Here is a 21,834-nt window from a genome sequence, read left to right on the forward strand (position 1 = left end):
TGGTAAAATAAATTTATCTTATGATTTAGAACATAGAATTTTAATCGAAAATTATTAAACACATATGTAATAAAAACTGAAACAGTTATAAAATTGTTACCTTCATTTCTATATTCCATTCTTAAATGTTTTCAGAATAGCAGAGAAGATAAAACTGAAAACATTTCGAACCTCAAACATCCAAATCAGAAAATTAATTTTCTTCTCTATAAATAAAAGCAAAACAGAATGTGCATGAATGAGTTCATTAAAAGTTTGATAACTGAATTTAACAATTATAATAATGGTTACGCAGAAGTTTTCACTGAATTATTAGAGCTGAAAATCATTAAATGTTTCAATGTCTCAAAAGCTGAAATTTTGATGGAAAAATATGGTGAAAAAATGATAAATTTACTCTTCCTGAGTGTTACACTAAAATCTTTGCAGAATATGATGATAAAGTAGAGAAAATAGTACCATTAAATTTTATTGGTTTACGTAAGATGTGAAGTAAGGATCATTAGATTCATGTTACTGAATTTGCATCAGTTTTAGAATTTTTATTTCTCATATTTGTTTTTTGAATATTAAATTATAACTGAATAAGTTTTTTAGTGAAATATAGATTTCGTCCATGGATATACAGAAATATTTAATATTTTTGGAATGGCAAAAATTAAATCTTGTTTTTAAATCTTAGAATTTTGAACAAATGAACTCACCGTAATGTTCGATGTATTTCACTGTGTGGACGTGGGTTTGCGGATTATTACCCAATGATCTGAGAAACAAGCTCCCCTTTCTTTAATTATTTTTTTCAATCAAAGCGTAAACACGATTTTCTGCTAATCCTGTGATATCCTAGAATGTCTTTGCATACACTTGCACGAGCCCACCTTTCAAATATAAACAGTAAATAACAGATATTTGTCTTTTTTCAAAGCAGAATAGTCAGTATTACGCAAGATTTTTTGTTTTATCTGCACTATGTGGATTAAACCAAAAAGAAAAGTATCTTGAATTATTCAATTTTGCTTCAAAAACTCTGAGTGCAGCTTCTGTATCTGATTGTCTTCAAATTTATGGCAGTTTTATATCCACTTAGAAGCAGCCTACACCAAAGAATAATACAAATAACACACAAATAACACAAAACTGTATATTCCCACTCAATGTAATCGAGTAAAATTCGTTGTAGATGGGAAATATGACTTACCAGATTGTAAATAACAGGCTTGGGGGGCATTTACCGTACTAACAACTCCTAGTAACGTCACTACCGAGTCAAGGACACTGTAATGAACGGTTGGCCATGTGGTAGGAACTAGTACCTTAGTGGCTTGTTACAGTACTCCCACATCCATGCAAGCTCAAATCATGTTACTACATGTGCCATGTTGCGTATTTTGTAAGAACACAGCCACTCACAACTTTTATATTCTACTACTTTTATGCCGCTGCTGATGTGTCTTACTACCTTTTCGATAAAAAAACCTGAAACATGAGTCGTTTTGATTTACTACCTTCCCGGTGTCATTTCTTCAAATGTGCTCAATATATCAGCAGTCAGACACTTCCAGCAACATGTAAGCTATACTTGATGTGGGTTGTCCTTTAGCATTGTATGGGACTGCTGAGATGTAGCTGGTTTTGTGATGTAGATGGATTTGTTATTATGTTATAGTGTTCAAACCTATTAATCATATGCATGAATGATAATCACACAATGCCTTCCATTGCTTGAGTGGACTGTAGCTTAACTGTTAAGAAACATCATGATGTGAATATTTATAGCATTCATCCTGTTAGTTTTTCAGTGATACGCAAGCAATGTAATACAAGCTACAACTAGGATTGGGCACATTCTTTGTTGATATATACCATAGATGATTATACCATAGATGCTTTTGGACAGGTAGTGTATGAGCCATAAGGTGACATTATGCACCTGCTACTGAGCCTTAAAACTGCATTGTACCACCAGATACATACAGTGTGCACGAGTTGTCAGATAACACTTAACAGCAGAAAATAAGTACAAAAACAATTAATTTATGAGAAAATTTAGTCTCCACACACATTTTTTTTGTGGTGGAAAATTGTGCCTCACATGATTATTCTTGTGGCAGGATTCACATGCCGGCCGGAGTGGTCGAGTGGCTCTAGGCGCTACAGTCTGGAACTGGGCGACCGCTACAGTCGCAGGTTAGAATCCTGCATTGGGCATGGCTGTGTTTGATGTCCTTAGGTTTGTTAGGTTTAAGTAGTTCTAAGTTCTAGGGGACTGATGACCTCAGAAGTAAGTCCCATAGTGCTCAAAGCCATTTGAACCATTTGATTCACACCTAGAAAAGTTGGTAATTTTCTCGGTTCCCACTACCTTAATGTAAACTGCATGTCTACACAAATCCAACAGAGTGTTTCTTACAGTAAATAGCTGCAATCCGTCTGTCAACACCGTTGATGGTGGTGATACTCTGACAACAAAGATTTCGTCTTCTGCATTTCCTCCAGCTTGCATTGGTAATGTTAGTGATAGTGATGACTAGCTCCCATCCACCATAGTAGCATCTGCTTGTTTTACCAAAGGACTGTTTACATCATCTTAAAATATTTGCAGGTGTACAAAGATAACAGTGATAATGATAGCATTTAATCTTTGCTATGTTTGCTATAGAGTTTACTCCTACCTGAATAGTGTTTGCTGGCTACTTCTTCTTCCAAGTGGTTATGCATAAAGTAACTTGTGCTGACACAATGCTAACTGCCAAAGGTGACCAAAGTATGTGCTCAAAGGCATAAATTGTGGTGGTAGAGTGGACATTTCAGCATTCCAGCTGCCATTGCCACACAGCGCCACTGATAGGTGATGAGGTAGCAAAATGTCCAAGTTGTACGCCCTTACTGCTGAGCAGGTGGGACTCTTACTATTGCTGGTGGGTGCAGTCAAGGTGTATTAATAACATATCGTTACTAGAAATGTTTCCGACATTTAGGGAATGGTATAACAAATAATTTTAGATGTCCTACATATTGTGATCTCTGACAGCTTCTCTGGCAGTTTGAAACCTGCAAGCATTAGCTCAGGTGCTTCCTTTTGGGATGCTCCTGTATACAGTGTGTGGGTATATTTAGAATGTATGTATTTCAGTTAGTGGGTAGGGAGGTGGAGGGTCAATTAGCTGGGGTGACATAGGAAACAATAATACCCCACCTCCTTTGTCAGCATCCCATCAGCAGTTGTCTAAAGGTTGTAATCACTGTTAGTTTATCGAGATATGGCACCCAACTGTAGAGGTTTTTCTGGATCAGGTGCTGTAGGTCAGCCATACGTGAGGGACTGCAGCAGCCAATGTCTACCTTAGTCATGGACCGAACTATGGACAACAATCGACTTCGAACATGTCTCCCCATCTGTGTACCAGGTAAGTCGAGTGTGAATGGTTACATGTATGTCTTATGTCTCGACCACCTCCCGTTTTTCGGGTTGCATATCTTAGTCTGTAAAAACGGAATTTTTATATAATATCTTTGTTGTCTGTCTACTTACCTGTCTGTCTGCTGGCTGCAAAGAACCCTACTTTACAGGAACTGGTAAGCGTATCAAGTTGACACTAATCTCACATACCAAGGTCTATGGTACCTTGACAGTGTATGAAATGTAACCTTCTGTGACAATGCAGTCAAAATATTTGTCCACTTGCGTTCCATATTTGATATCTTGCCATTATCAGTACCGATAACAGGGAAAAATCCGCAAAAGTCTGGACTGGGTGGGATGGATGAACTGTCTACGTACATAACTGAGTTTGTCCAGATCCCTCAGTGTGCGAGTCCTACTCCCAAGTATCCAGATTTTTTATTTGTTGTATATGAAGTGCTTGTGTACCCTATTCGGAGCAAAATCCTTTCCATGCCAGTCTATCGTTCAGACTCTTTCTCGAAGTCCTCCTCAGTAGCAGGAGCCGTAACTCTTTAAAAAATCCCATAAACCAGAGAACTCAATAACATCTCCGTCTTCAGAAGACAGTAATGACATATCTACTAAAAGAACAGTAATGATTACTTTGGCTTCTGTATGTTCTCGTTACCCTTATACAACCTTCTTCCCACCAGATCTTCCTCATTTCCCAGTATTATTAAATGAAGTAGCCTCCTTGAACTTCCATTCCCCAGAAGTCACTATATCTGAAAACATTCGTTTTCTACACCCACAAATTATTTTTCTACCAGTCACTATCATTATTATTGTTATTATTGAAATTAGTATTGTTATTACTGGCATTATTATTATTATTATTGTTCTTATTTGTATTATCACTAGCATGGCACAAATTGCACAACTACTGCTAGTATTAAGTTTGTAAGTTCATAAGTCAGTATTTACTTACACACATTGTCACTACTGACTTCATTTTAATACCATCTGTCATATAAAAATTGTGCTGTGTTTGCGAAGCCTCCATTCATTGTATGGTAGGGGCTGATGGAAGTAAAAGAAGAAAAAATATAATCATACCATATATTGCTACCACTCCATGGGCTTCTTAAGTTGGCAACTGAGTTGCAAATTTCTGTCTGACTCCAATAGAGGTCGTACAACACTCAGCAGACACAACGTGAGCGCACCTGCTGAGCCTCACATCCACTGGCTGTATACCATGAGCGCCCTCTGTCACCATAATACGGATGGCTGTCAGCAGCCTGACGGTTCCACTCGCATTTGGAGACTCTTCACAACATGGTGATAGACATACTCTGCCTAGTCACTTTTGTGACGCGATTGTCTGTCCTTAGTTTAGAGATCGTCGTCCTTGTTGATACTGAGAACTGGACTCTATTACTTGCTCCGTTATTTGTAATTAGTGTTTGTACACTTGGATAGTGAAGGTGAAATGAATTTTCTGTTTACAGTGTTAATTTGTTGCATCATTTCTGTTCCTGTTTGCCTTTCCTATGAGGACAGTCGCCACATGACTCTGTAGCTCACCTCTTCTTATCATTGTCCATAATGTTGTACACAGCATAGAGAAAGTAAATTAATACTCCCATCCAGTGCTAGTAGTGGCAATTGTTTTTGAAGCATAAATTTAGTACATTCATCAACGTGTCGTGAGTGTATTTTTGCCCTGTCTTTTATTTACAAGTGTACTGAGGACAGGCTTATGTTCATTCTCTATACACTGATAATGTAGTGTCAATATATACTTGGTATGTATGGATATAACGGTGAAAATCAGTCCAAAAATGTAAACAGTGATGGAAGGCGCAATGTTTCTGCCATTGTTCTTAATAAAGTGTGATATGATCTCATCATAAATGGAGAGACAGTGCCAAAGGTGCAGTTTGTGTACTAGGATTGTGCTCTGCAATTCTTGGTGGTTACCTCACTGTAATAGTCCTTGACTGACTGTAAAGAAAACTGTGATTAATAATTCAGTAATTTCAGGAAAGTATTAAATTTCGTATGTACTGTGCATCTTTCTTCCCATTACACATTCTCTTTTAACAGTGTTCATGAGTCAGCGATTATGATTCTTTGAAATTTTATGTCTGCATCCTAAATGAAATAGATTCATTGGGATACTTTGCTGTTGCGATTTGACCATCATCACTCTAATTTCTGTGCCTACTACATGTCATGTTCTGCTCAAATATGGGCTAGAAAGAGAAAGTAAAAATTATTAACGTGCACACAAAGGCTTTTTAGCAGTAGATTTCCCTGTACACTATACGCCAAGGGAACAAACATAATCCCTGATATGTGGTATAAAGAAAAGTACCCTCCCCATAAGCTCAATAGTGGCTTAACGACTGAGCATGAAGACATAGACATTGATGCAGATGTTGAACTACATGGATAATTCAAATATATTTGAATGTCCACTGTGGCTAGCTACTTTATTTGCGTATTCTACCCTCATATTTGAGTTTTGAATCTGATTGTAACTATCTGAAAGACGACCAGTGCCACTGTTTTCCTTCTACGTGTGAGTTAGGTTATAGTCAGTGGCTGCTGAGTGTTCAGTACACCTTGTGGCAGTGTGAATCAGTGGCAAAATCTGTGACTGTGTAGGATGTTCTATAATCTGGTACATTACCAATCTGCATGAACTGTGTTGGTGTATAAACATCCAAAAAAGACAATTCTGCCCATAGGATTAGAAATCGTATTCAGGATGTTGATTAATTTGGAAGTGTTTCAGTTTAAATCAGTACTCAGAGGTCAAGAATGTAGAAATACCTAGTACATATTAAAAATTAGAAGACAATAACTGTTTTCAGTTGAGGTATAAAAAACTGCTGTGTACACGTAATTGATTTTCTTCAAAATTAATTTGCTTAATAACTTAAATAAGGTGTACATACCCAACCAGGCTTCATTTTCTGCGGTATTTTTGTTTTCAAAATTCTCCCAGTTGGAGAAAAATATTATGGTTTACATATTCATAATGTTGATAATGATGTTATATTACAAAAACAAATACTCCATGATGTATAGTGATTCCAAAATTTTGAAACCAGCGTAGATTCAATTAAAGTAAGAGGACAGGCAGATTTTTTGGGTAATTTCAAAGTTTTCAACCATGTTTTTAACTTGAATATTCCATTGTTCCATACCAATTACCATTTTTTATCAGTGCTGTATGCTTAAGAAATTTGCACTATTCTTTTTGTGAAAAAAGTTTCTCCTTCATAAAGGATTTTGGAATCAGGAATTTTTATTGGAGTCAGTCATTAGTGTAATATTGAGGCTAGTTATTTGAACAAAACTGACAAAAAAGTATTCAGCTGTTTGTCACATCAACCACATCGTCTGGCAACACAGTAGAAGAAACAGGAACATCGTCTGCGAGTGCTCTAATAATAGGAGCTCCATAAAACACAGAAGTCAAATATTCAATTGCAGTTTCAACCATCTCCATTGCTGGCTCTGACATCGAGTACAGTAGCCAGAGTAAGAGACCATAGAAAAGTGTCCGCACTACAACGTGCAAATAGTACATCCTAGAAAGAGTGATATTTCAATTAGAAACAGTAGTTACTAAATACTAATTACACTGCAGATACAATTACATGGGATAAAAATAACACAGTTACCATATCCTGTAAAACACAATAGATTACCAGTACACCATTCCCTGATCTGGTGAGAGCTGCATCATTATGGCCTATGGCCATCTGATCTACAAAGTTTGTATTTGTAATTAAATTGAATATATTAATTTAACTTATAAAATCTAAACTATTTCAGTCGACATAAATTTATAATTAATCGTTAACTTTATGAAGAATGAAATAAAAGTTTGAAAAATCAAAACAATTCTAGCAATGGGAGTCAGACCGGATGCAATGAATTTTCAGTCAGTGTGCTTGACAGCTGGACTATGAGACTCGTACATGCAACGCCACTCGAATATCCCTCATGCTTTATGCGGAAAACTGTAGAGAGCTTTAGCACTATTGATACATTTACGCATCTCTTCCTGTCGGCCGACTCGAGGCTGTGGGCGAGTTACTCGGTGAATAAAAAAGTTTTTATATGTGGCATGTGTAGCCCTTTTCTTGCAATAACTGACAATCAGAATATTTGACCAGTTGGCTATGGTACCGATATATCAGCAATTTCTCCAAAGCCCTTCGTACTCTAAGCTTGCACAATACTTTACATGCACAGCTTAAATAAAAATATGGGCATAGTTCAGAGAGCGACATAGCAGAAAATGCGAGCACCAGAATGTGTTCTAAGGGCATTATCACATGATCACCAGCTGACAGTGCTCTGAACCAACAGAGCAAATGATTTTTATTCTGAAAATCGGATCCATTGTAGTCAAAACAAACCATATTTTCCATCTATTCGTTACTTCTAGATAATGAACACTCACAAAGCACAAGATTCAATCCACAGTACCAGAGTTCTAGAACCTGAAAGGCAACTGTGACTAAATAATTGGTAATTGCTACGGTATTGTCTTGAATAAATAATCTTATTTCTGGCCTTAGATCAACAATTTTGGTCTACTCTTCCACGTAACACATCTATTTTCCTACATCTATATCTATTTCTGCAAAATTACAGTGAAGATTTTGATAGAGCGTATTTTTCACTTGCCCTACTTCGAGGTTTTCTTTTTCTTGTTCTGCTTAACAATGGAAAATTAGAAGTATGATCGGTTATGCTTTATTTCACGAGTCAGTTATTCTGGTGTATGCAAATTTGGTATATGGTACCAACAGTACGGTTAGGTGGTACTGCTTTTCAAAGCTTACGACCAGTCATGTGTCTGGCTTTTAATACAGTACACTAATCATTTTGAATCCTGCCCAGTGACTAACTTCACAGAATCATCAATTAGTGTTGTGGTTGTGCACATAGCCGCCCCCACCTCCTTCCCTAGAGAGGGAAGTAAACAGCTAAAGCATTAGCCACAGCCGATCCTACTGTTAGTGAAGTTCTTGAGACTGCAAAATGTTTTTACGTTGCCTCTCACACCCGGCACACTTTCGCTAACGAAATTTAGGTAAAGTAGTTGTTCTCCACTACGAACAACAGCCAGGTAATGATTTTCATTAAAGCAAGTAAAGTCGTATGATTTGATTGTCTAATAGACCCCAAAGGACAGGTTCGACCACCTGTATTGGAAATGAGTTTGCTGTCCTTCACATTCATGAAATATTTACGTTGTGTGCTTAAATGTAACTGTTTATTCTAGGTGTCTGTAAGCACAAACGGGGAGACCTATCTTTACGTCCACTGTCATCGGGTGGATTGCATGCAACAATGCTGCATTCCCTCACTTCGTAAGACACTGAGAGAAGTTTGGGTTTTAATCTAGGAGATTGGTCAAGGACTGGAGTTCAGAGACACTGCACCTCCATCTCTCTTGTCGCCTATGTCGGACAGCCAAAGGAAAAATTCGAAAAGGGCACACAGCAGACCAAGTCAGAGACTAATTCAAGTACCAGTCATGGCCAACACTGCTTAACTTCAGTGAAATAACGGCTACTGGTGCATAGAAGGAGGCACTTCCATTGCCATTATTCTGATGTATGATCTTCTTTTTACACCCTTAAGTCTCACCAAACTTTGCAGTCGTCCAGATCGCTGGCATCTAGTGAGAGACTTAAGTATGCCAATGTTCCAGTTCGCCATCACAATCAGTTGCATCATTTTGATCCCTTCTAAGCAACAGAGGGCCCATATGACCCCACAAGCACATCGGAAATACATAGGAGGGTTAACACACAAGGGAAGGATGACAAACGCCTTTGTTCTTCCACGTCGACACATTGACGATGTAAGCCAATGAAGTGGCGGTGATTCGCCTGACTACGACAGACTTCATTCAGGGCACTGTTGCCCATATTATGCCATACATAATTTGTCGAGTGGCAAGGGTCTGGCACCTGACGGCTCTGTGTTGACAAGCTGCTCCCCTACATTGTGTACTGACAAGTCCTAGTAACAGAACAACGCTCCACACAGCTGTGGCAGATGACTAGCAGGGCCGCCAGTACAGCAGCAGCTGACAGTGGTTCATACTGTTTCTGCCTTGTCATTAGAGTTCCGACTGCATGGCGGAGCTGTCGTGTCATTAATCAGTGAAGTCATACATGTTGCGAAGAACCCAGGGTCTTACTGCCAATACAGTATTCTTCCTCTTGGAAACAGTCGCTTGTGATTAAGAAAAAGAAACTTCTACCTAGTGAAGTAGCCTAATACTGTTATCATTTTTGGGTTGCAATGAGGGCGCATGGAAATCGATATTTTGTAATGCTGTCGAAAAAAAATAGCAACGCCAAGAACGAAAGTTGGTGGGTATAATACTAGATCTAAAGATGATGTCTATCCAAATTTCGCGTCATTTTCATAAGAGTAGCGCTAGTAGCGTCACTATGACATTGCAAATCAGCTCTGCTTTGACTACACACTCTACCTGTCGTCATCGTTGGTTACTCGCTCCACATGATATAACATTTTCTTTCATGCTACTCTATGTGTGTTGTGTGCGTGTGGCTCATCACGATGATACAACACAATAACACTTGACTTCACATAATAGATCTAAGGAAATACATAGATTAAAATGTATGGAAATGTGGCTGTTTTAAAATATTTACAGTCCTAGAGGAAGCAAATGCAGTTAATCTGATTACAAACATTAGAAAAAAAAATCATCTGACACTCCTCATATTATAATAATTAAAATTGATACAAAATACATACCTTCTCATGTATCTCACATCACCGGGTATATCATCGATGCTCTCATTCAGAATGTACAGCTTCGTTCCAATAAGTGACTTTTTACAGTAGTCATACTGATCAACTTCTTTAAGATTAAAATAAAAGATTTCTTTATCCTCAGGAGCCATTGATTCATACACAGACAGAACATTTTTGTTGATAAATGTCCACTCATGTAGCACGTAATACCCCAACATGATCTTGGCCGAATATAAACGATTGTTTATGTGCACCAAGCTGAAAAAAGTAATTATCAGAGTAAATTTCTGTGCTATAGACAATTTTATCTGGATGTGTACACATTTACAGTTTCATGTATCAGATAATGATGATAACCTCGTGTATCTCAGTGACCTGGCGGATTTCTTTGTAGTGTATTCCTCTTACATGACTTGAATATCCATAACCTACCACAGTTATGCTAACAGGGAAATGAAATCTACAACTTAATGCGGATAGCGAATCTTCACCTCATTGACAGCTAAGAGCTAGGTTAGAAACAGAATGAAATATCTGTCAAAGATTCGATCACGCCACGTTTGGATTTCGAGACTTGAGTTTCAACATCTATGTTTGCTATTTAAAATTCCTTCCAATCTCCCATTGTAGCTAGTATCTGTGCTGGCCACCTATTGCCTTTGCTAATGTGCTGCCTGTGTGACCATATTATTTTACCTTATCAACTTCTTACTTAAACTGTCAAGCCATCTGTTAAGTCCTCTTATTTCTTGGATGTCTCACAATAAAGAAATGCAAAATTTCTTCTTTAACACTTCAACACTCTTAGGAAACTAATAAAATAATAAATAAAATAATAAATAAAAGTGAATATATTAACTTATTTATCACTCAATGTTTAACTTTGAGCCTTAACTGTAACTAAAAATGGATATAATACTACTGGGATTTATAAGTTCACATTAACAGAATAAAATTTAAAAAAAATTCTTAAGGACATATGACTACTTTTGGTGAAGGTGTAGCATGATCTGCTGAACTACAATCTTCCTGTCTACTGGTAATTCACCTGTAGATCCATGTTGTGAATTACATACTTTTTGTGTCTGACCTTTGTATTGATTCATAGCCTTAAGGTTAAAATTGAAACTGTTCTTAGTAAAAGATAAAAAAATTACAAAATATGTTTACTTTCTTCCCATAACACAATTTTCAGGGAACTGTTGAATCACCTGTGTATTTTCTTGATAATACTATGTTCTTCCGCTAAGTACAATATGAAGTCTTGCTTCGTCCCCATTTCTGCCTTCAGTATGTAAGAGATATATTGTTCTGTAAATCACATGTAACTATGGAATTTTGATTCACAGGATAGATACACTTTGGAGCAATTGCATGGTTGATACATATTGTGAGTAGTGGGGCAGTAGAGGTATTTGCACAGCGTCCATTGTTGACATACCTCCCAAAGTTCATAGGCCAAGGACACAGTATTGCCAGATCTCTCCAATGGTTCAATGTCCTCCTTGTCAAATTTCCTCAGACAGTTGTCCTTCAAGGCAATGTATTAATGTCTTCATAGTCAGTGTCATCAGTGTACAAGGGTTCAATTGTTACCTAACAACTAGCCACTTATCTTTATAACAATATGTCATAACATATTGCGCAGTTAGTGAAATTAATGGCATACCAATTTTATTGTCAGTATTCAACACCCAATCATAATTATGTATTTCCCAAAAACGCCGATTATCCCCCACCAGTCCAACCATCAGACCAACTTGTCACTTGTGCTCTGTACACTATCAGACAGGCCCCTCACTTGTATGCTGCCCATCTGCAGACCTGACATATGTGTCAGCTTCTTAAATAATTACATTTTCAGCAGTTTGTAGCAGACTATTGTGCCCAATGACATTTCAGCAAGCACCCTATCATATAAGGCGTCCTCCATCGGTACATACAGTACTGGGGCAATTTTTCACGATTTGGCTGATTTTTCCAAAAATTATCCACTTTTTAAGATCATAAATAAATATTTAGCAAGTAACACAGTACACCATTTAAATAATTTACATATATAATCAATTTAAAGCCTACTATGGTGATAGAAATTATTACTTAACATGGATAGATGTGTGTGGACCTTGTGTTAGGTGTATGTTAAAAGAAACAGTGGCTGACACATTATCAGCTCACCTAAGAGAAGTTAGATAGCACAATATTACTGTGCATATGTAAATAACAGTGGGAGTTAGGAACATTTCTACAGCCATGTCATACTCATATACAGTACATCAGTGTTATGACTTCAATAGGAATGTAAGTGAAGATATGCACTGTTGAACGAGTCCCTGACTACATTATCCATGTTGATACTATGATTGGCTTTAGGGTCGAAATCTTAGGAAGTTTTATTATGCTAACATGTGTCCACACCAGTCAGTTCCCCCCACAAATTTGCAGTTGTAGAGTGTGTGTAGGTGCATCACAGCCCCCAAGATATGCCACAGAAAATAATGGTTTGGACAATAGCTCTTTGCCACTAGTTAACGACCACCAGGGATGCTGTCACTCTCATGACAATGACCTGTCACTTCACATCAGAGCACATGGTCTACCATCACCATAGCCACCTCTTGAGTCTATTATGGATTACATGTGTGTAACAATTCTCTCAATACAGTGTCTAGCAGCAACGTCACCTTTATGGGGCGGTGGCATGTGGTCTGATAATTCCTTGGTGACCTCTGACATCAAAGTCACACAGAGGTTGTAGGAATAAGGTGAGAGATTAGAGCACATGAAAACAATCGCTTTTCCTTTGCTCAGTATCCATATAGGCAGAAGATCCTAAATCTGAGAAAGTAGCCCTCCACAATGTATAATTTCATGTGCTGTATATGTATGCTTGAAACTGGGTTGACCCTTGAGATAGAAATAGCTTAACAGCGCTACACACATATCTAGGCGATATGTTAGGATTTAGGGTCATTTTTCCAAAGTGCTATGTGACATTGTGTGGTGGATTTTCACATAATGTTTGACCCAAGTCCTTGTTCCATTGACATGGAGGAAGTACTATACTCTCTCTGATATGACCAAGAGTAAAAGTCTCTGCAATGCAATATACCTCACTTGTACTGATCGACTGTTTAGCATGTCAGTATGACTTTATAACTACATATGTATTGTCATTAATTGGATTTGTATATGGCACTTTATTATCATTTTTTATACTTGTGGTATCAAACATAGTGGTTATAAATCGAAGCTTAATACTATCTTCATTTATAGGTAGCGCACTTTTATGAAATTGCCTCCCAACCATTAGAAGCATTCTATGGTTTTCTGGGCATTTTGTACAAAATACTGCTTGTGAGTCTGAAAAATGCATACTGCCATTACCTTAGAACTATAAGCCGAGAGAGCGACTGGAGTACACGCACTTAATATGATCACAGTAGCCACAACCAGTCATGAAAAAGTGATATTGTTAGCAGTAGTTCGAAGGAGGTGCCAATATTGCGATGTAGTCTTATTAAGTATTTAACTCTCTGGATATTAGCAATATCTTTATAGAATGTCCATGTGTGGTATCTCACTTTACCAAAATTGTCTGAATACATTGGCCACATACGTGTAGTTATGCAGTATTTCTTGATAATTGCAAAATAGAATTTTTAATTCATACTAAACTATACAAAATATCAAAGCACGTACCTATCTTGTACGTGTATGTGTGAAGTACCATGTGTATGTAATAAACACCACAATACTAGCTTTTTTCATTTTAATCAATGTATGGAATAAGTTTCCTTTAATTTACGTCTATGGGCACAAACGTTTTGTTAACAGATTACCAGTTTCGGCCTTTAATGACCATCATCAGATCTGTTTCATAAAAACGAAGTCCTAATGTACTGCACCCATAGTGGCATCGTCAAATGTTAAATACGGAATCAGCACAGGCATCGTCAAATACATGTAAATAACATAACATGCACGAGTCAGTAGTACTGACAACATGACTGAATGTATCGACTCCCCAAGATCAATAAAATTTGGGTTACTTTGAAGCCTATCGTCAGTGGAATTAACTCGTCAACTTATCTGGTAAACTGAGACATCTAGTTGGTAAAACAAATACTTTTGTTGAAGATTCGAAACATTTTCTTTTACAAATTATACGCCTAGTGAAGATATTTGCAGGTGACATCCTCGTTAGCTTTGATATGGCATCGTTATATACTAACGTACCAGTATAAGATAGACTGGAGATCAGAAGGGAGAAAGTTGACCCAGTTGTTTGTGGCTTAATTGAATTATGTCTCCTTTCGAGCGATTTACAATACAGTGGTGAATTCTATCACCAGGCTGACGGCCTTGCTATGGGTTCAACCATACGGCCAATTGCAGGTGACAATTTTATGGAACATTTAAAACAACAGGCATTAAGTAGTGACCCTCTGAAACCGTCTTGCTGTCTCCGCAGTGTGGATGATAGAACTGTTAAGTGGTCACATAGTGAAGAAGAACTTCATACGTTCCATAATTTCTGAAATAGATTTCACCTAAAAATCAAATTTATCTAGGAGGTTGAGTATGAGGTCGGTTTCAGGTTCCTAGATGTTTGGTATACGAAGATATGATAACAGTATATTCACAGAGTGTATAGAAAGCCAACCAACACAAACAGATATTTAGATGCCACTTCGTACCACCACACAGACCAGAAGCAAGCAGTGTTCAACACACTGTCTTCACGTGCCTTCTGTATCAGCGATGATGACAACCTGGAATGGAGTTGGATTTTTTAAAGAAGACAATGGAGGCAAATGGTTACGATAGTTGTTCAGTCGACGGGAATTTTAGGCGGAATATTAATCACGCTATTAAGAATGAGGAGGTACTATCTTCTCACTCAGTTACGTTATTGTTCGTTCCTGGGGTCACTGACCGCATAACTGGAATTCTAAAGGAAAAACAAAATAAAAGATATTTTCCGAAGAAAACTGGATGCACCTTATTGCCTCCACAATACAGGCGTCTATCAAGTGATATGTTGCTGTGGCAAAGTGTATACGCGCCAAACGGCAAGAACTGTTATAGAACGCACTAAGGAACACGAACAGCAAGTGCGGCTAAAACGAAGTGTAAAATTGGCTAGCGAACAGCATGAGAACTGTGGCTCTGACATCGATTGTAATAACGTACGTGTGCAGGCTAAGGAAACCAACATATATAGAAGAAACGTCCGAGAAGCGGTTGAAATTTCCAAGAATGTATGTATTTTCAACAGAAAGGACGGCTACAGGCTTCCGGCATTGTGTCTGCCTGTCACCAAGGAGGTAAATATGCAGCCGTTTTGTGCTACCAATACAAACAACGATGTGCAAGTCAGTTCGGCGGACAATACTATTTTGGATAAACATTCTCCCTCTCTTGCTCTGTCGGTTTCACATCTAGCCAATGATGATGGCCTACCAATAGTAGCAGGAGGAATTTGAACCAACAATCCTTCTCCAGCGTAAGTGTGGAATAGTGCTTTTCTATTCGATGACGATGGACACCAAAAGTAAGCACAAGAGTTTAGCCAGTAACGCCCCTTCTTCTGCATCAGCGCGGGAATATTAGCCTATGACGATGGCCGACTAATGGTAGCCACAGGAATGTTAACCATTACTCCCAGTTCTCCAGCACAAACTCGGGAAAAGTAAGTGTGGAATAGTGCTTTTCTATTCGATGACGATGGACACCAAAAGTAAGCACAAGAGTTTAGCCAGTAACGCCCCTTCTTCTGCATCAGCGCGGGAATATTAGCCTATGACGATGGCCGACTAATGGTAGCCACAGGAATGTTAACCATTACTCCCAGTTCTCCAGCACAAACTCGGGAAAACTCCCCTTTATAAGAGAACGCGACACTGGTCTCTGACAGTGTTCTAGCAATATTGGACACCGAAATATCCTGAAGACGATCCCAGCAGAGGGGTCTAAACGTCGGTTATTTTAAAAGGAAATATGACTTTGCCTAACAACGCAGAAGATTTTAATTTCTGAGAGACATATATTTTCAAAGTGTTTATGGGGCCATCTTGAACCCACTCATACTAGGAGGGGTAAAACAACAGCTGGGTCAAGAAATCCTTAAACATGTACAAAAATTTGCGGTAAATAATATTTTAAAAGTTCGAGTTGTTACCCTATTTCCATAAATCTTATATTCAAAGAAAAAGCAAACACTTTAGAGTGGGATCGTATTGACTGTCATAGTACACAGTGCATAAACCAAGAATAAATTGTAATACGTTGTAAATACAATAATGAACAAAACATCACTGGATGCAAGTGACTCAAAGGAAGACAGTTATGCATTTTGAAAATAATAGTTTTGAAAAGAGGGGCAATACATGTCCTTATGGGGTCATATCGACCACTGAGAAACTTTATGCTTACATGCTGTCGCTGGGTGAACACCTAACAAATCTGACACAGGCTACTTTTTCCAGATCTCATCAACTAAGCGTGAGATATGGGGAGATGTAACTATCCAGTATGGTTCCACGCCCTCTGTAAGCGAGAAAACTACCAAGGAAACAGCAGAGTGATTATGAACACCCTCACACCCCACCCCCACCCCCAACTCTGTGGGATATAAACAAACATCAAAGATTTTGGAGACTAAAATGGTAAACTCACTTTATGTCTGTCACATTACAGGAGATAAGAAAAATTATGTTCACTAACCACGATTTCATGCTGCAACACTGAAAAAATATCTGTTTCTTTTAACACACAGGCCTCATGATGGCTGGGTGTTGTGTGCTGTCCTTAGGTTAGTTAGGTTTAAGTAGTTCTAAGTTGTAGGGGACTGATGACCATAGCTGTTAAGTCCCATAGTGCTCAGAGCCATTTGAACCATCTAATTCCTACACTTACCAGTATTAGAGAAACATGGTTTTAGTGTGAAAACGCATAATTGTCATGCAATACTCCTGTTGCTTGTTCTTGACGGTCTCCTGAAGGGTTGCTAATACATCATGTTATTTTAAGCCTTACACAATACTACTGTAAGGAATAGTTGAATCTTGCATTAACTGGTGTTTCAAGACATTTTAATAGGAGACCAGAGGCAACTTGCACACTCCGCTAAGCTGCATGTGTGTGCATTACATGAAAGAAAAATATGTACACTATCTTTACGATTCATACTAGTTATAATTCCCCATCCAAGTAATCTTGCAGACACTTTGTAGATTTTCTCTGGCTTGCTGTAAGTATCCAGATCATTGAAGGATACTAAGCAAACATGTTAAGCAATACGAGGACTCATATTATTGTATATTTTCATACAGAACATGGGAAAATAAGACAGATTTGAAAAAATGAAAATATGGAAAATAGGGAAAAATCTGAATATAAAATAGGGATACAAGATGTTTCCAGTTGCTAAAGGAGAGTGCCTACATGCTGATGTCCTTGCAAAAAATATGATGGTTTGGAAAGCGTTTACCATATATATATATATGTATGTGATACTTTGGATATACTAGATAATTTTCTATATTCTGTATAGTTAACATTGCATTAGAGATCCTATGGTGCACTCAAGAAAAAAAATGTAATTATACGAGTATATACTTCGAAATAATGCGGCTGTTTTTGTTTAAGTGAGGATGTACCGGCGTTCTGTACAGAGACAGATAACGTCTAATTAGTTTTAATTCTTGACATTTCCTTCGTCACTATCACTCATAAAACCAAGTTACATGATTGGTTGTGGCTACTAGAATAGTATTAGGTAGGTATACTCAGGTCCATCTCTTGATTCATAATTCTATGGTGATGGTACATTTATTATAATAACAAGCAGTATATTGTGCTATCTTTTGTAACTATCCCAGAGTAGTATAGCATGCATCTGAAGCTGGGGAGGCAAATTTATAAAGTGCCCTGGGGAAAAATACGGTACTAATAAACTTGATTTGTAACAAATACACTACACAAAAAAGAAACATTAATGAAGGTTCAAATGCAGTCCAACGAAGAGCAGAAGACACGCAGTGGTATGGTTCTATCGAGATGCTTAATAGTCTCCTGCATCGTTCGCTACAATAGAAGAGTTTCATATCATGGAGAGCTTTATTACTCCATCCAATCACGAAGAATTTAATACAGGATCTTTTTTAAAGACAAGCGTTCATTAGATGTGAATCGAACTTGGATGTGAGTTAAATGTTGCAGCACACAACATAAGTTGGCGAGGGACTGTAGGCAGTACCGTTGTTTGTTGTTGTGGTCTTCAGTCCTGAGACTGGTTTGATGCAGCTCTCCATGCTACTCTATGCTGTGCAAGCTTCTTCATCTCCCAGTACCTACTGCAGCCTACATCATTTAAATCTGCTTAGTGTATTCATCCCTTGGTCAGCCTCTACGATTTTTACCCTCCACGCTGCTCTCCAGTACTAAATTGGTGATCCCTTGATGCCTCAGAACATGTCCTACCAACCGATCCCTTCTTCTGGTCAAGTTGTGCCACAAACTCCTCTTGTCCCCAATTCTATTCAATACCTCCTCATTAGTTATGTGATCTACCCATCTAATCTTCAGCATTCGTCTGTAACACCACATTTCGAAAGCTTCTATTCTCTTCTTGTCCAAACTGTTTATTGTCCATGTTTCACTTCCATACATGGCTACATCCCATACAAATACTTTCAGAAACGACTTCCTGACACTTAAATCTATACTCGATGTTAACAAATTTCTCTTCCTCATAAATGCTTTCCTTGCATTGCCAGTCTACTTTTTATATCTTCTCTACTTCGACCATCATCAGTTATTTTGCTCCCCAAACAGCAAAACTCCTTTACTACTTTAAGTATCTCATTTCCTAATCTGATTCCCTCAGCATCACCTGACTTCATTTGACTACATTCCATTATCCTTGTTTTGCTTTTGTTGATTTTCATCTTATACACTCCTTTCAAGACACCATTGTCTGGGGAACAGCTGCGAATGTTGAAAGGAGTACCAGGTCGATCTATGCGTTGCAGGTTAACAGCTACAAATGCCAAATCATTCCACACGTGGGGAAATGTGAACAGTTCGGTAAATCTCTACACATCTCGCGCATCTGTGTGTAATATTGTTAAACTATGCATTACTAGACGGCATACATATTCATCGCAGATTATTCTACGTGGCGGAAAGTGTTACAGATTTTGGTGTTTTTCTGGCCATACAAATGCTAAGCAAAGGAATGGTGACGGTGCGCATGCATCCCCATCTTTATTTCATTATTCCTACGACCTGTATGTCATATTTACATATTATAATCACACCACCCGCTTCCTATACTATTGAGTACTGCCAATTATTTGTATTCTTTAACTTGTATCTCAATTTACATCAATCAAACAAACGTTGGTTTAGACTAATTTGCGATCACTCTATCGAATAACCACGTAAAATCGTTTTGCTTCTAACGGGAAACAGAACGACGCATTAAAAACAATACCAATAGGAACAACTGAGAAAATGCGCCACAGATTATGGAGTAACCCGTCACTCCAAATCCCTGAACTGCCCTGTGGCGCCGTGCTTTACACAACATCAGGCCTCGCTTAGCATTGGTTCCAGGTTTACGACGAGCCATTCGGCCATTGTAGCCTATTCCTTTGATCTCCCCGCGCACAGCCATTTTGTTAGCTGGACAGCTGGTGGAACGACTTGGGAACTTGTGATTGATTCTTTGCGTTAATTAATGCGATCTTTTACTACCGGCCTCCGCAATGCTCGATGGCCCCTGCTGGTCTCGGTTTAGCTGTGATTGTTCCTTCGCTTCATAGATTTGGGCAGCTATAAAAGGTTTCAAAGGAGTTGTTTCTCTGCAGCTCCCGTCGGGGATATGCAGCTCCTACACGATTGCGCCGCCTGCATATCATACAGAACAAAGTGCTACGAATCATTAGCAACACTCGGCGCTACACACGCACTGAGTATATTTAGAATGAATACCGCCTTGAAACCCTCAAGGAAGTATTAAAAAAACACGGCACACGACTGTACCGGAGACACACTAACAATTCTTTCATTCTCGCTCTGGGACACTACGATCACAACCGAAGGTGGAACCATAAGCGGCTGAAGACACTACTAGCTAGGGCATAACCACCCATGGCAAGCTAACACACCAACAAGCGACAAACGTTGGCAAGCCCCTGCATATCAGCAACGTTGACTGGAAATACCAGCTGCTATTAAAGCTGACCAACAGGCTAGAGCATGGAAACCAACGAGCTCGCCCACTGACGCACAAACGAATCGCCCACATCACCCTACACTGTGCTTCTGATACACGACCTATCGGACACAAAACGGTGATAAACCTAACTGTTGCAGGTTGCTGACGCTGACCGAGAGTTCAACTTCACCCAGGGGCAGCCGCTGGGCAACAGCGCCGCACAACGTGAAAGGTATCGACATGTATGATACCCACTACTAACAAAGCTTACCCTTGCATGACCTATCCCAGGCAGCAAGATATCCGCTACTGCTCTTACCACCCGACCTATCTATCGCAGAGATTTTTCTTCGCTTTTCTCTGACCTTGGCACTTTTTTCCCTTTGGCTTTCAAACCACTACCTTTCTTTCGACTTTACATGGTGTGTCCAGATACTTCTGATATGGTAATCTGATAGTTCATGCCAGTCATAAGATACCGATGAATATTAATCATGAATATGAATCTACTTTTGGCGTGCACGAACTATCCTACGCCAACGTTTATCCGGTTTTTTTCTCCTGTTTCCGCCACACTCACTCCAAGAAGAGCGTGGTGTTATTAGTCTTAACGTATTTTTTTCCAGATTGTGATTGATATGTATACCAACTTTGACTGAAATCGTTTGAGGGTATAAGGATGAACATTTACCGATGGCTTTATCACCAATTTGTACGAAAGAACAGAGTCCGCGCATTCATATAATTGATTCATCTAGATGGGCAGTGGCTCCACCTTCTTCAAGGATATAAAAGGTGTGTTTGACCTCCTGCAGAAATCTCAGAGTAGCGAGCGAGGAGGAAATAGACAGGGAGCGCAGACAGGTGGCGTTCACTCGGAGTGTGGGTTGGAAGTGAAGCGTGCAAGGATTAGTGGCACAGTTAGAATGAGCAATGTGTTCCGTGTTGCGCAGTGGTTAACGCACCTGCCTAGTAAACAGGGTATCTCGAGTTTGAATCCCGGTGTGGCACATATTTTTACTCGTGTTGTTGTTGTGGTCTTTAGTCCTGAGACTGGTTTGATGCAGCTCTCCATGCTACTCTATCCTGTGAAAGCTTCTTCATCTCCCAGCACCTACTGCAACCTACATCCTTCTGAATCTGCTTAGTGTATTCATCTCTTGGTCTCCCTCTACGATTTTTACCCTCCACTCTGCCCTCCAGTACTAAACTTGTGATCCCTTGATTCCTTAGAACATGTCCTATCAACCGGTCCGTTCTTCTCGTGAAGTTATGCCACAAACGTCTCCCCAATCCTATTCAATACTTCCTCATTAGTTATGTGATCTACCAGTCTAATCTTCAGCATTCTTCTGTAGCACCACATTTCTAAAGCTTCTATTCTCTTCTTGTC

General features: G+C 38.7%; 1 protein-coding gene across 1 annotated transcript in view; it reads right to left on the minus strand.

The window, feature by feature from the left end:
• Positions 1-6,679: 6,679 nt before the first annotated feature.
• LOC126285287 (fatty acyl-CoA reductase 1-like) overlaps positions 6,680-21,834 on the minus strand; it is a 148,272-nt gene continuing 133,117 nt past the window's right edge. The window contains exons 8-9 of the mRNA XM_049984576.1: positions 10,214-10,471; positions 6,680-6,990 (exon numbers count right to left, since the gene is read on the minus strand). Of these exons, the coding sequence (XP_049840533.1) occupies positions 6,771-6,990; positions 10,214-10,471 (478 nt within the window). The 3' untranslated portion in view covers positions 6,680-6,770. The remainder of the gene's footprint in view (positions 6,991-10,213; positions 10,472-21,834) is intronic.

This window comes from Schistocerca gregaria, chromosome 8, assembly GCF_023897955.1.
Source record: "Schistocerca gregaria isolate iqSchGreg1 chromosome 8, iqSchGreg1.2, whole genome shotgun sequence".
Taxonomy (NCBI): domain Eukaryota; kingdom Metazoa; phylum Arthropoda; class Insecta; order Orthoptera; family Acrididae; genus Schistocerca; species Schistocerca gregaria.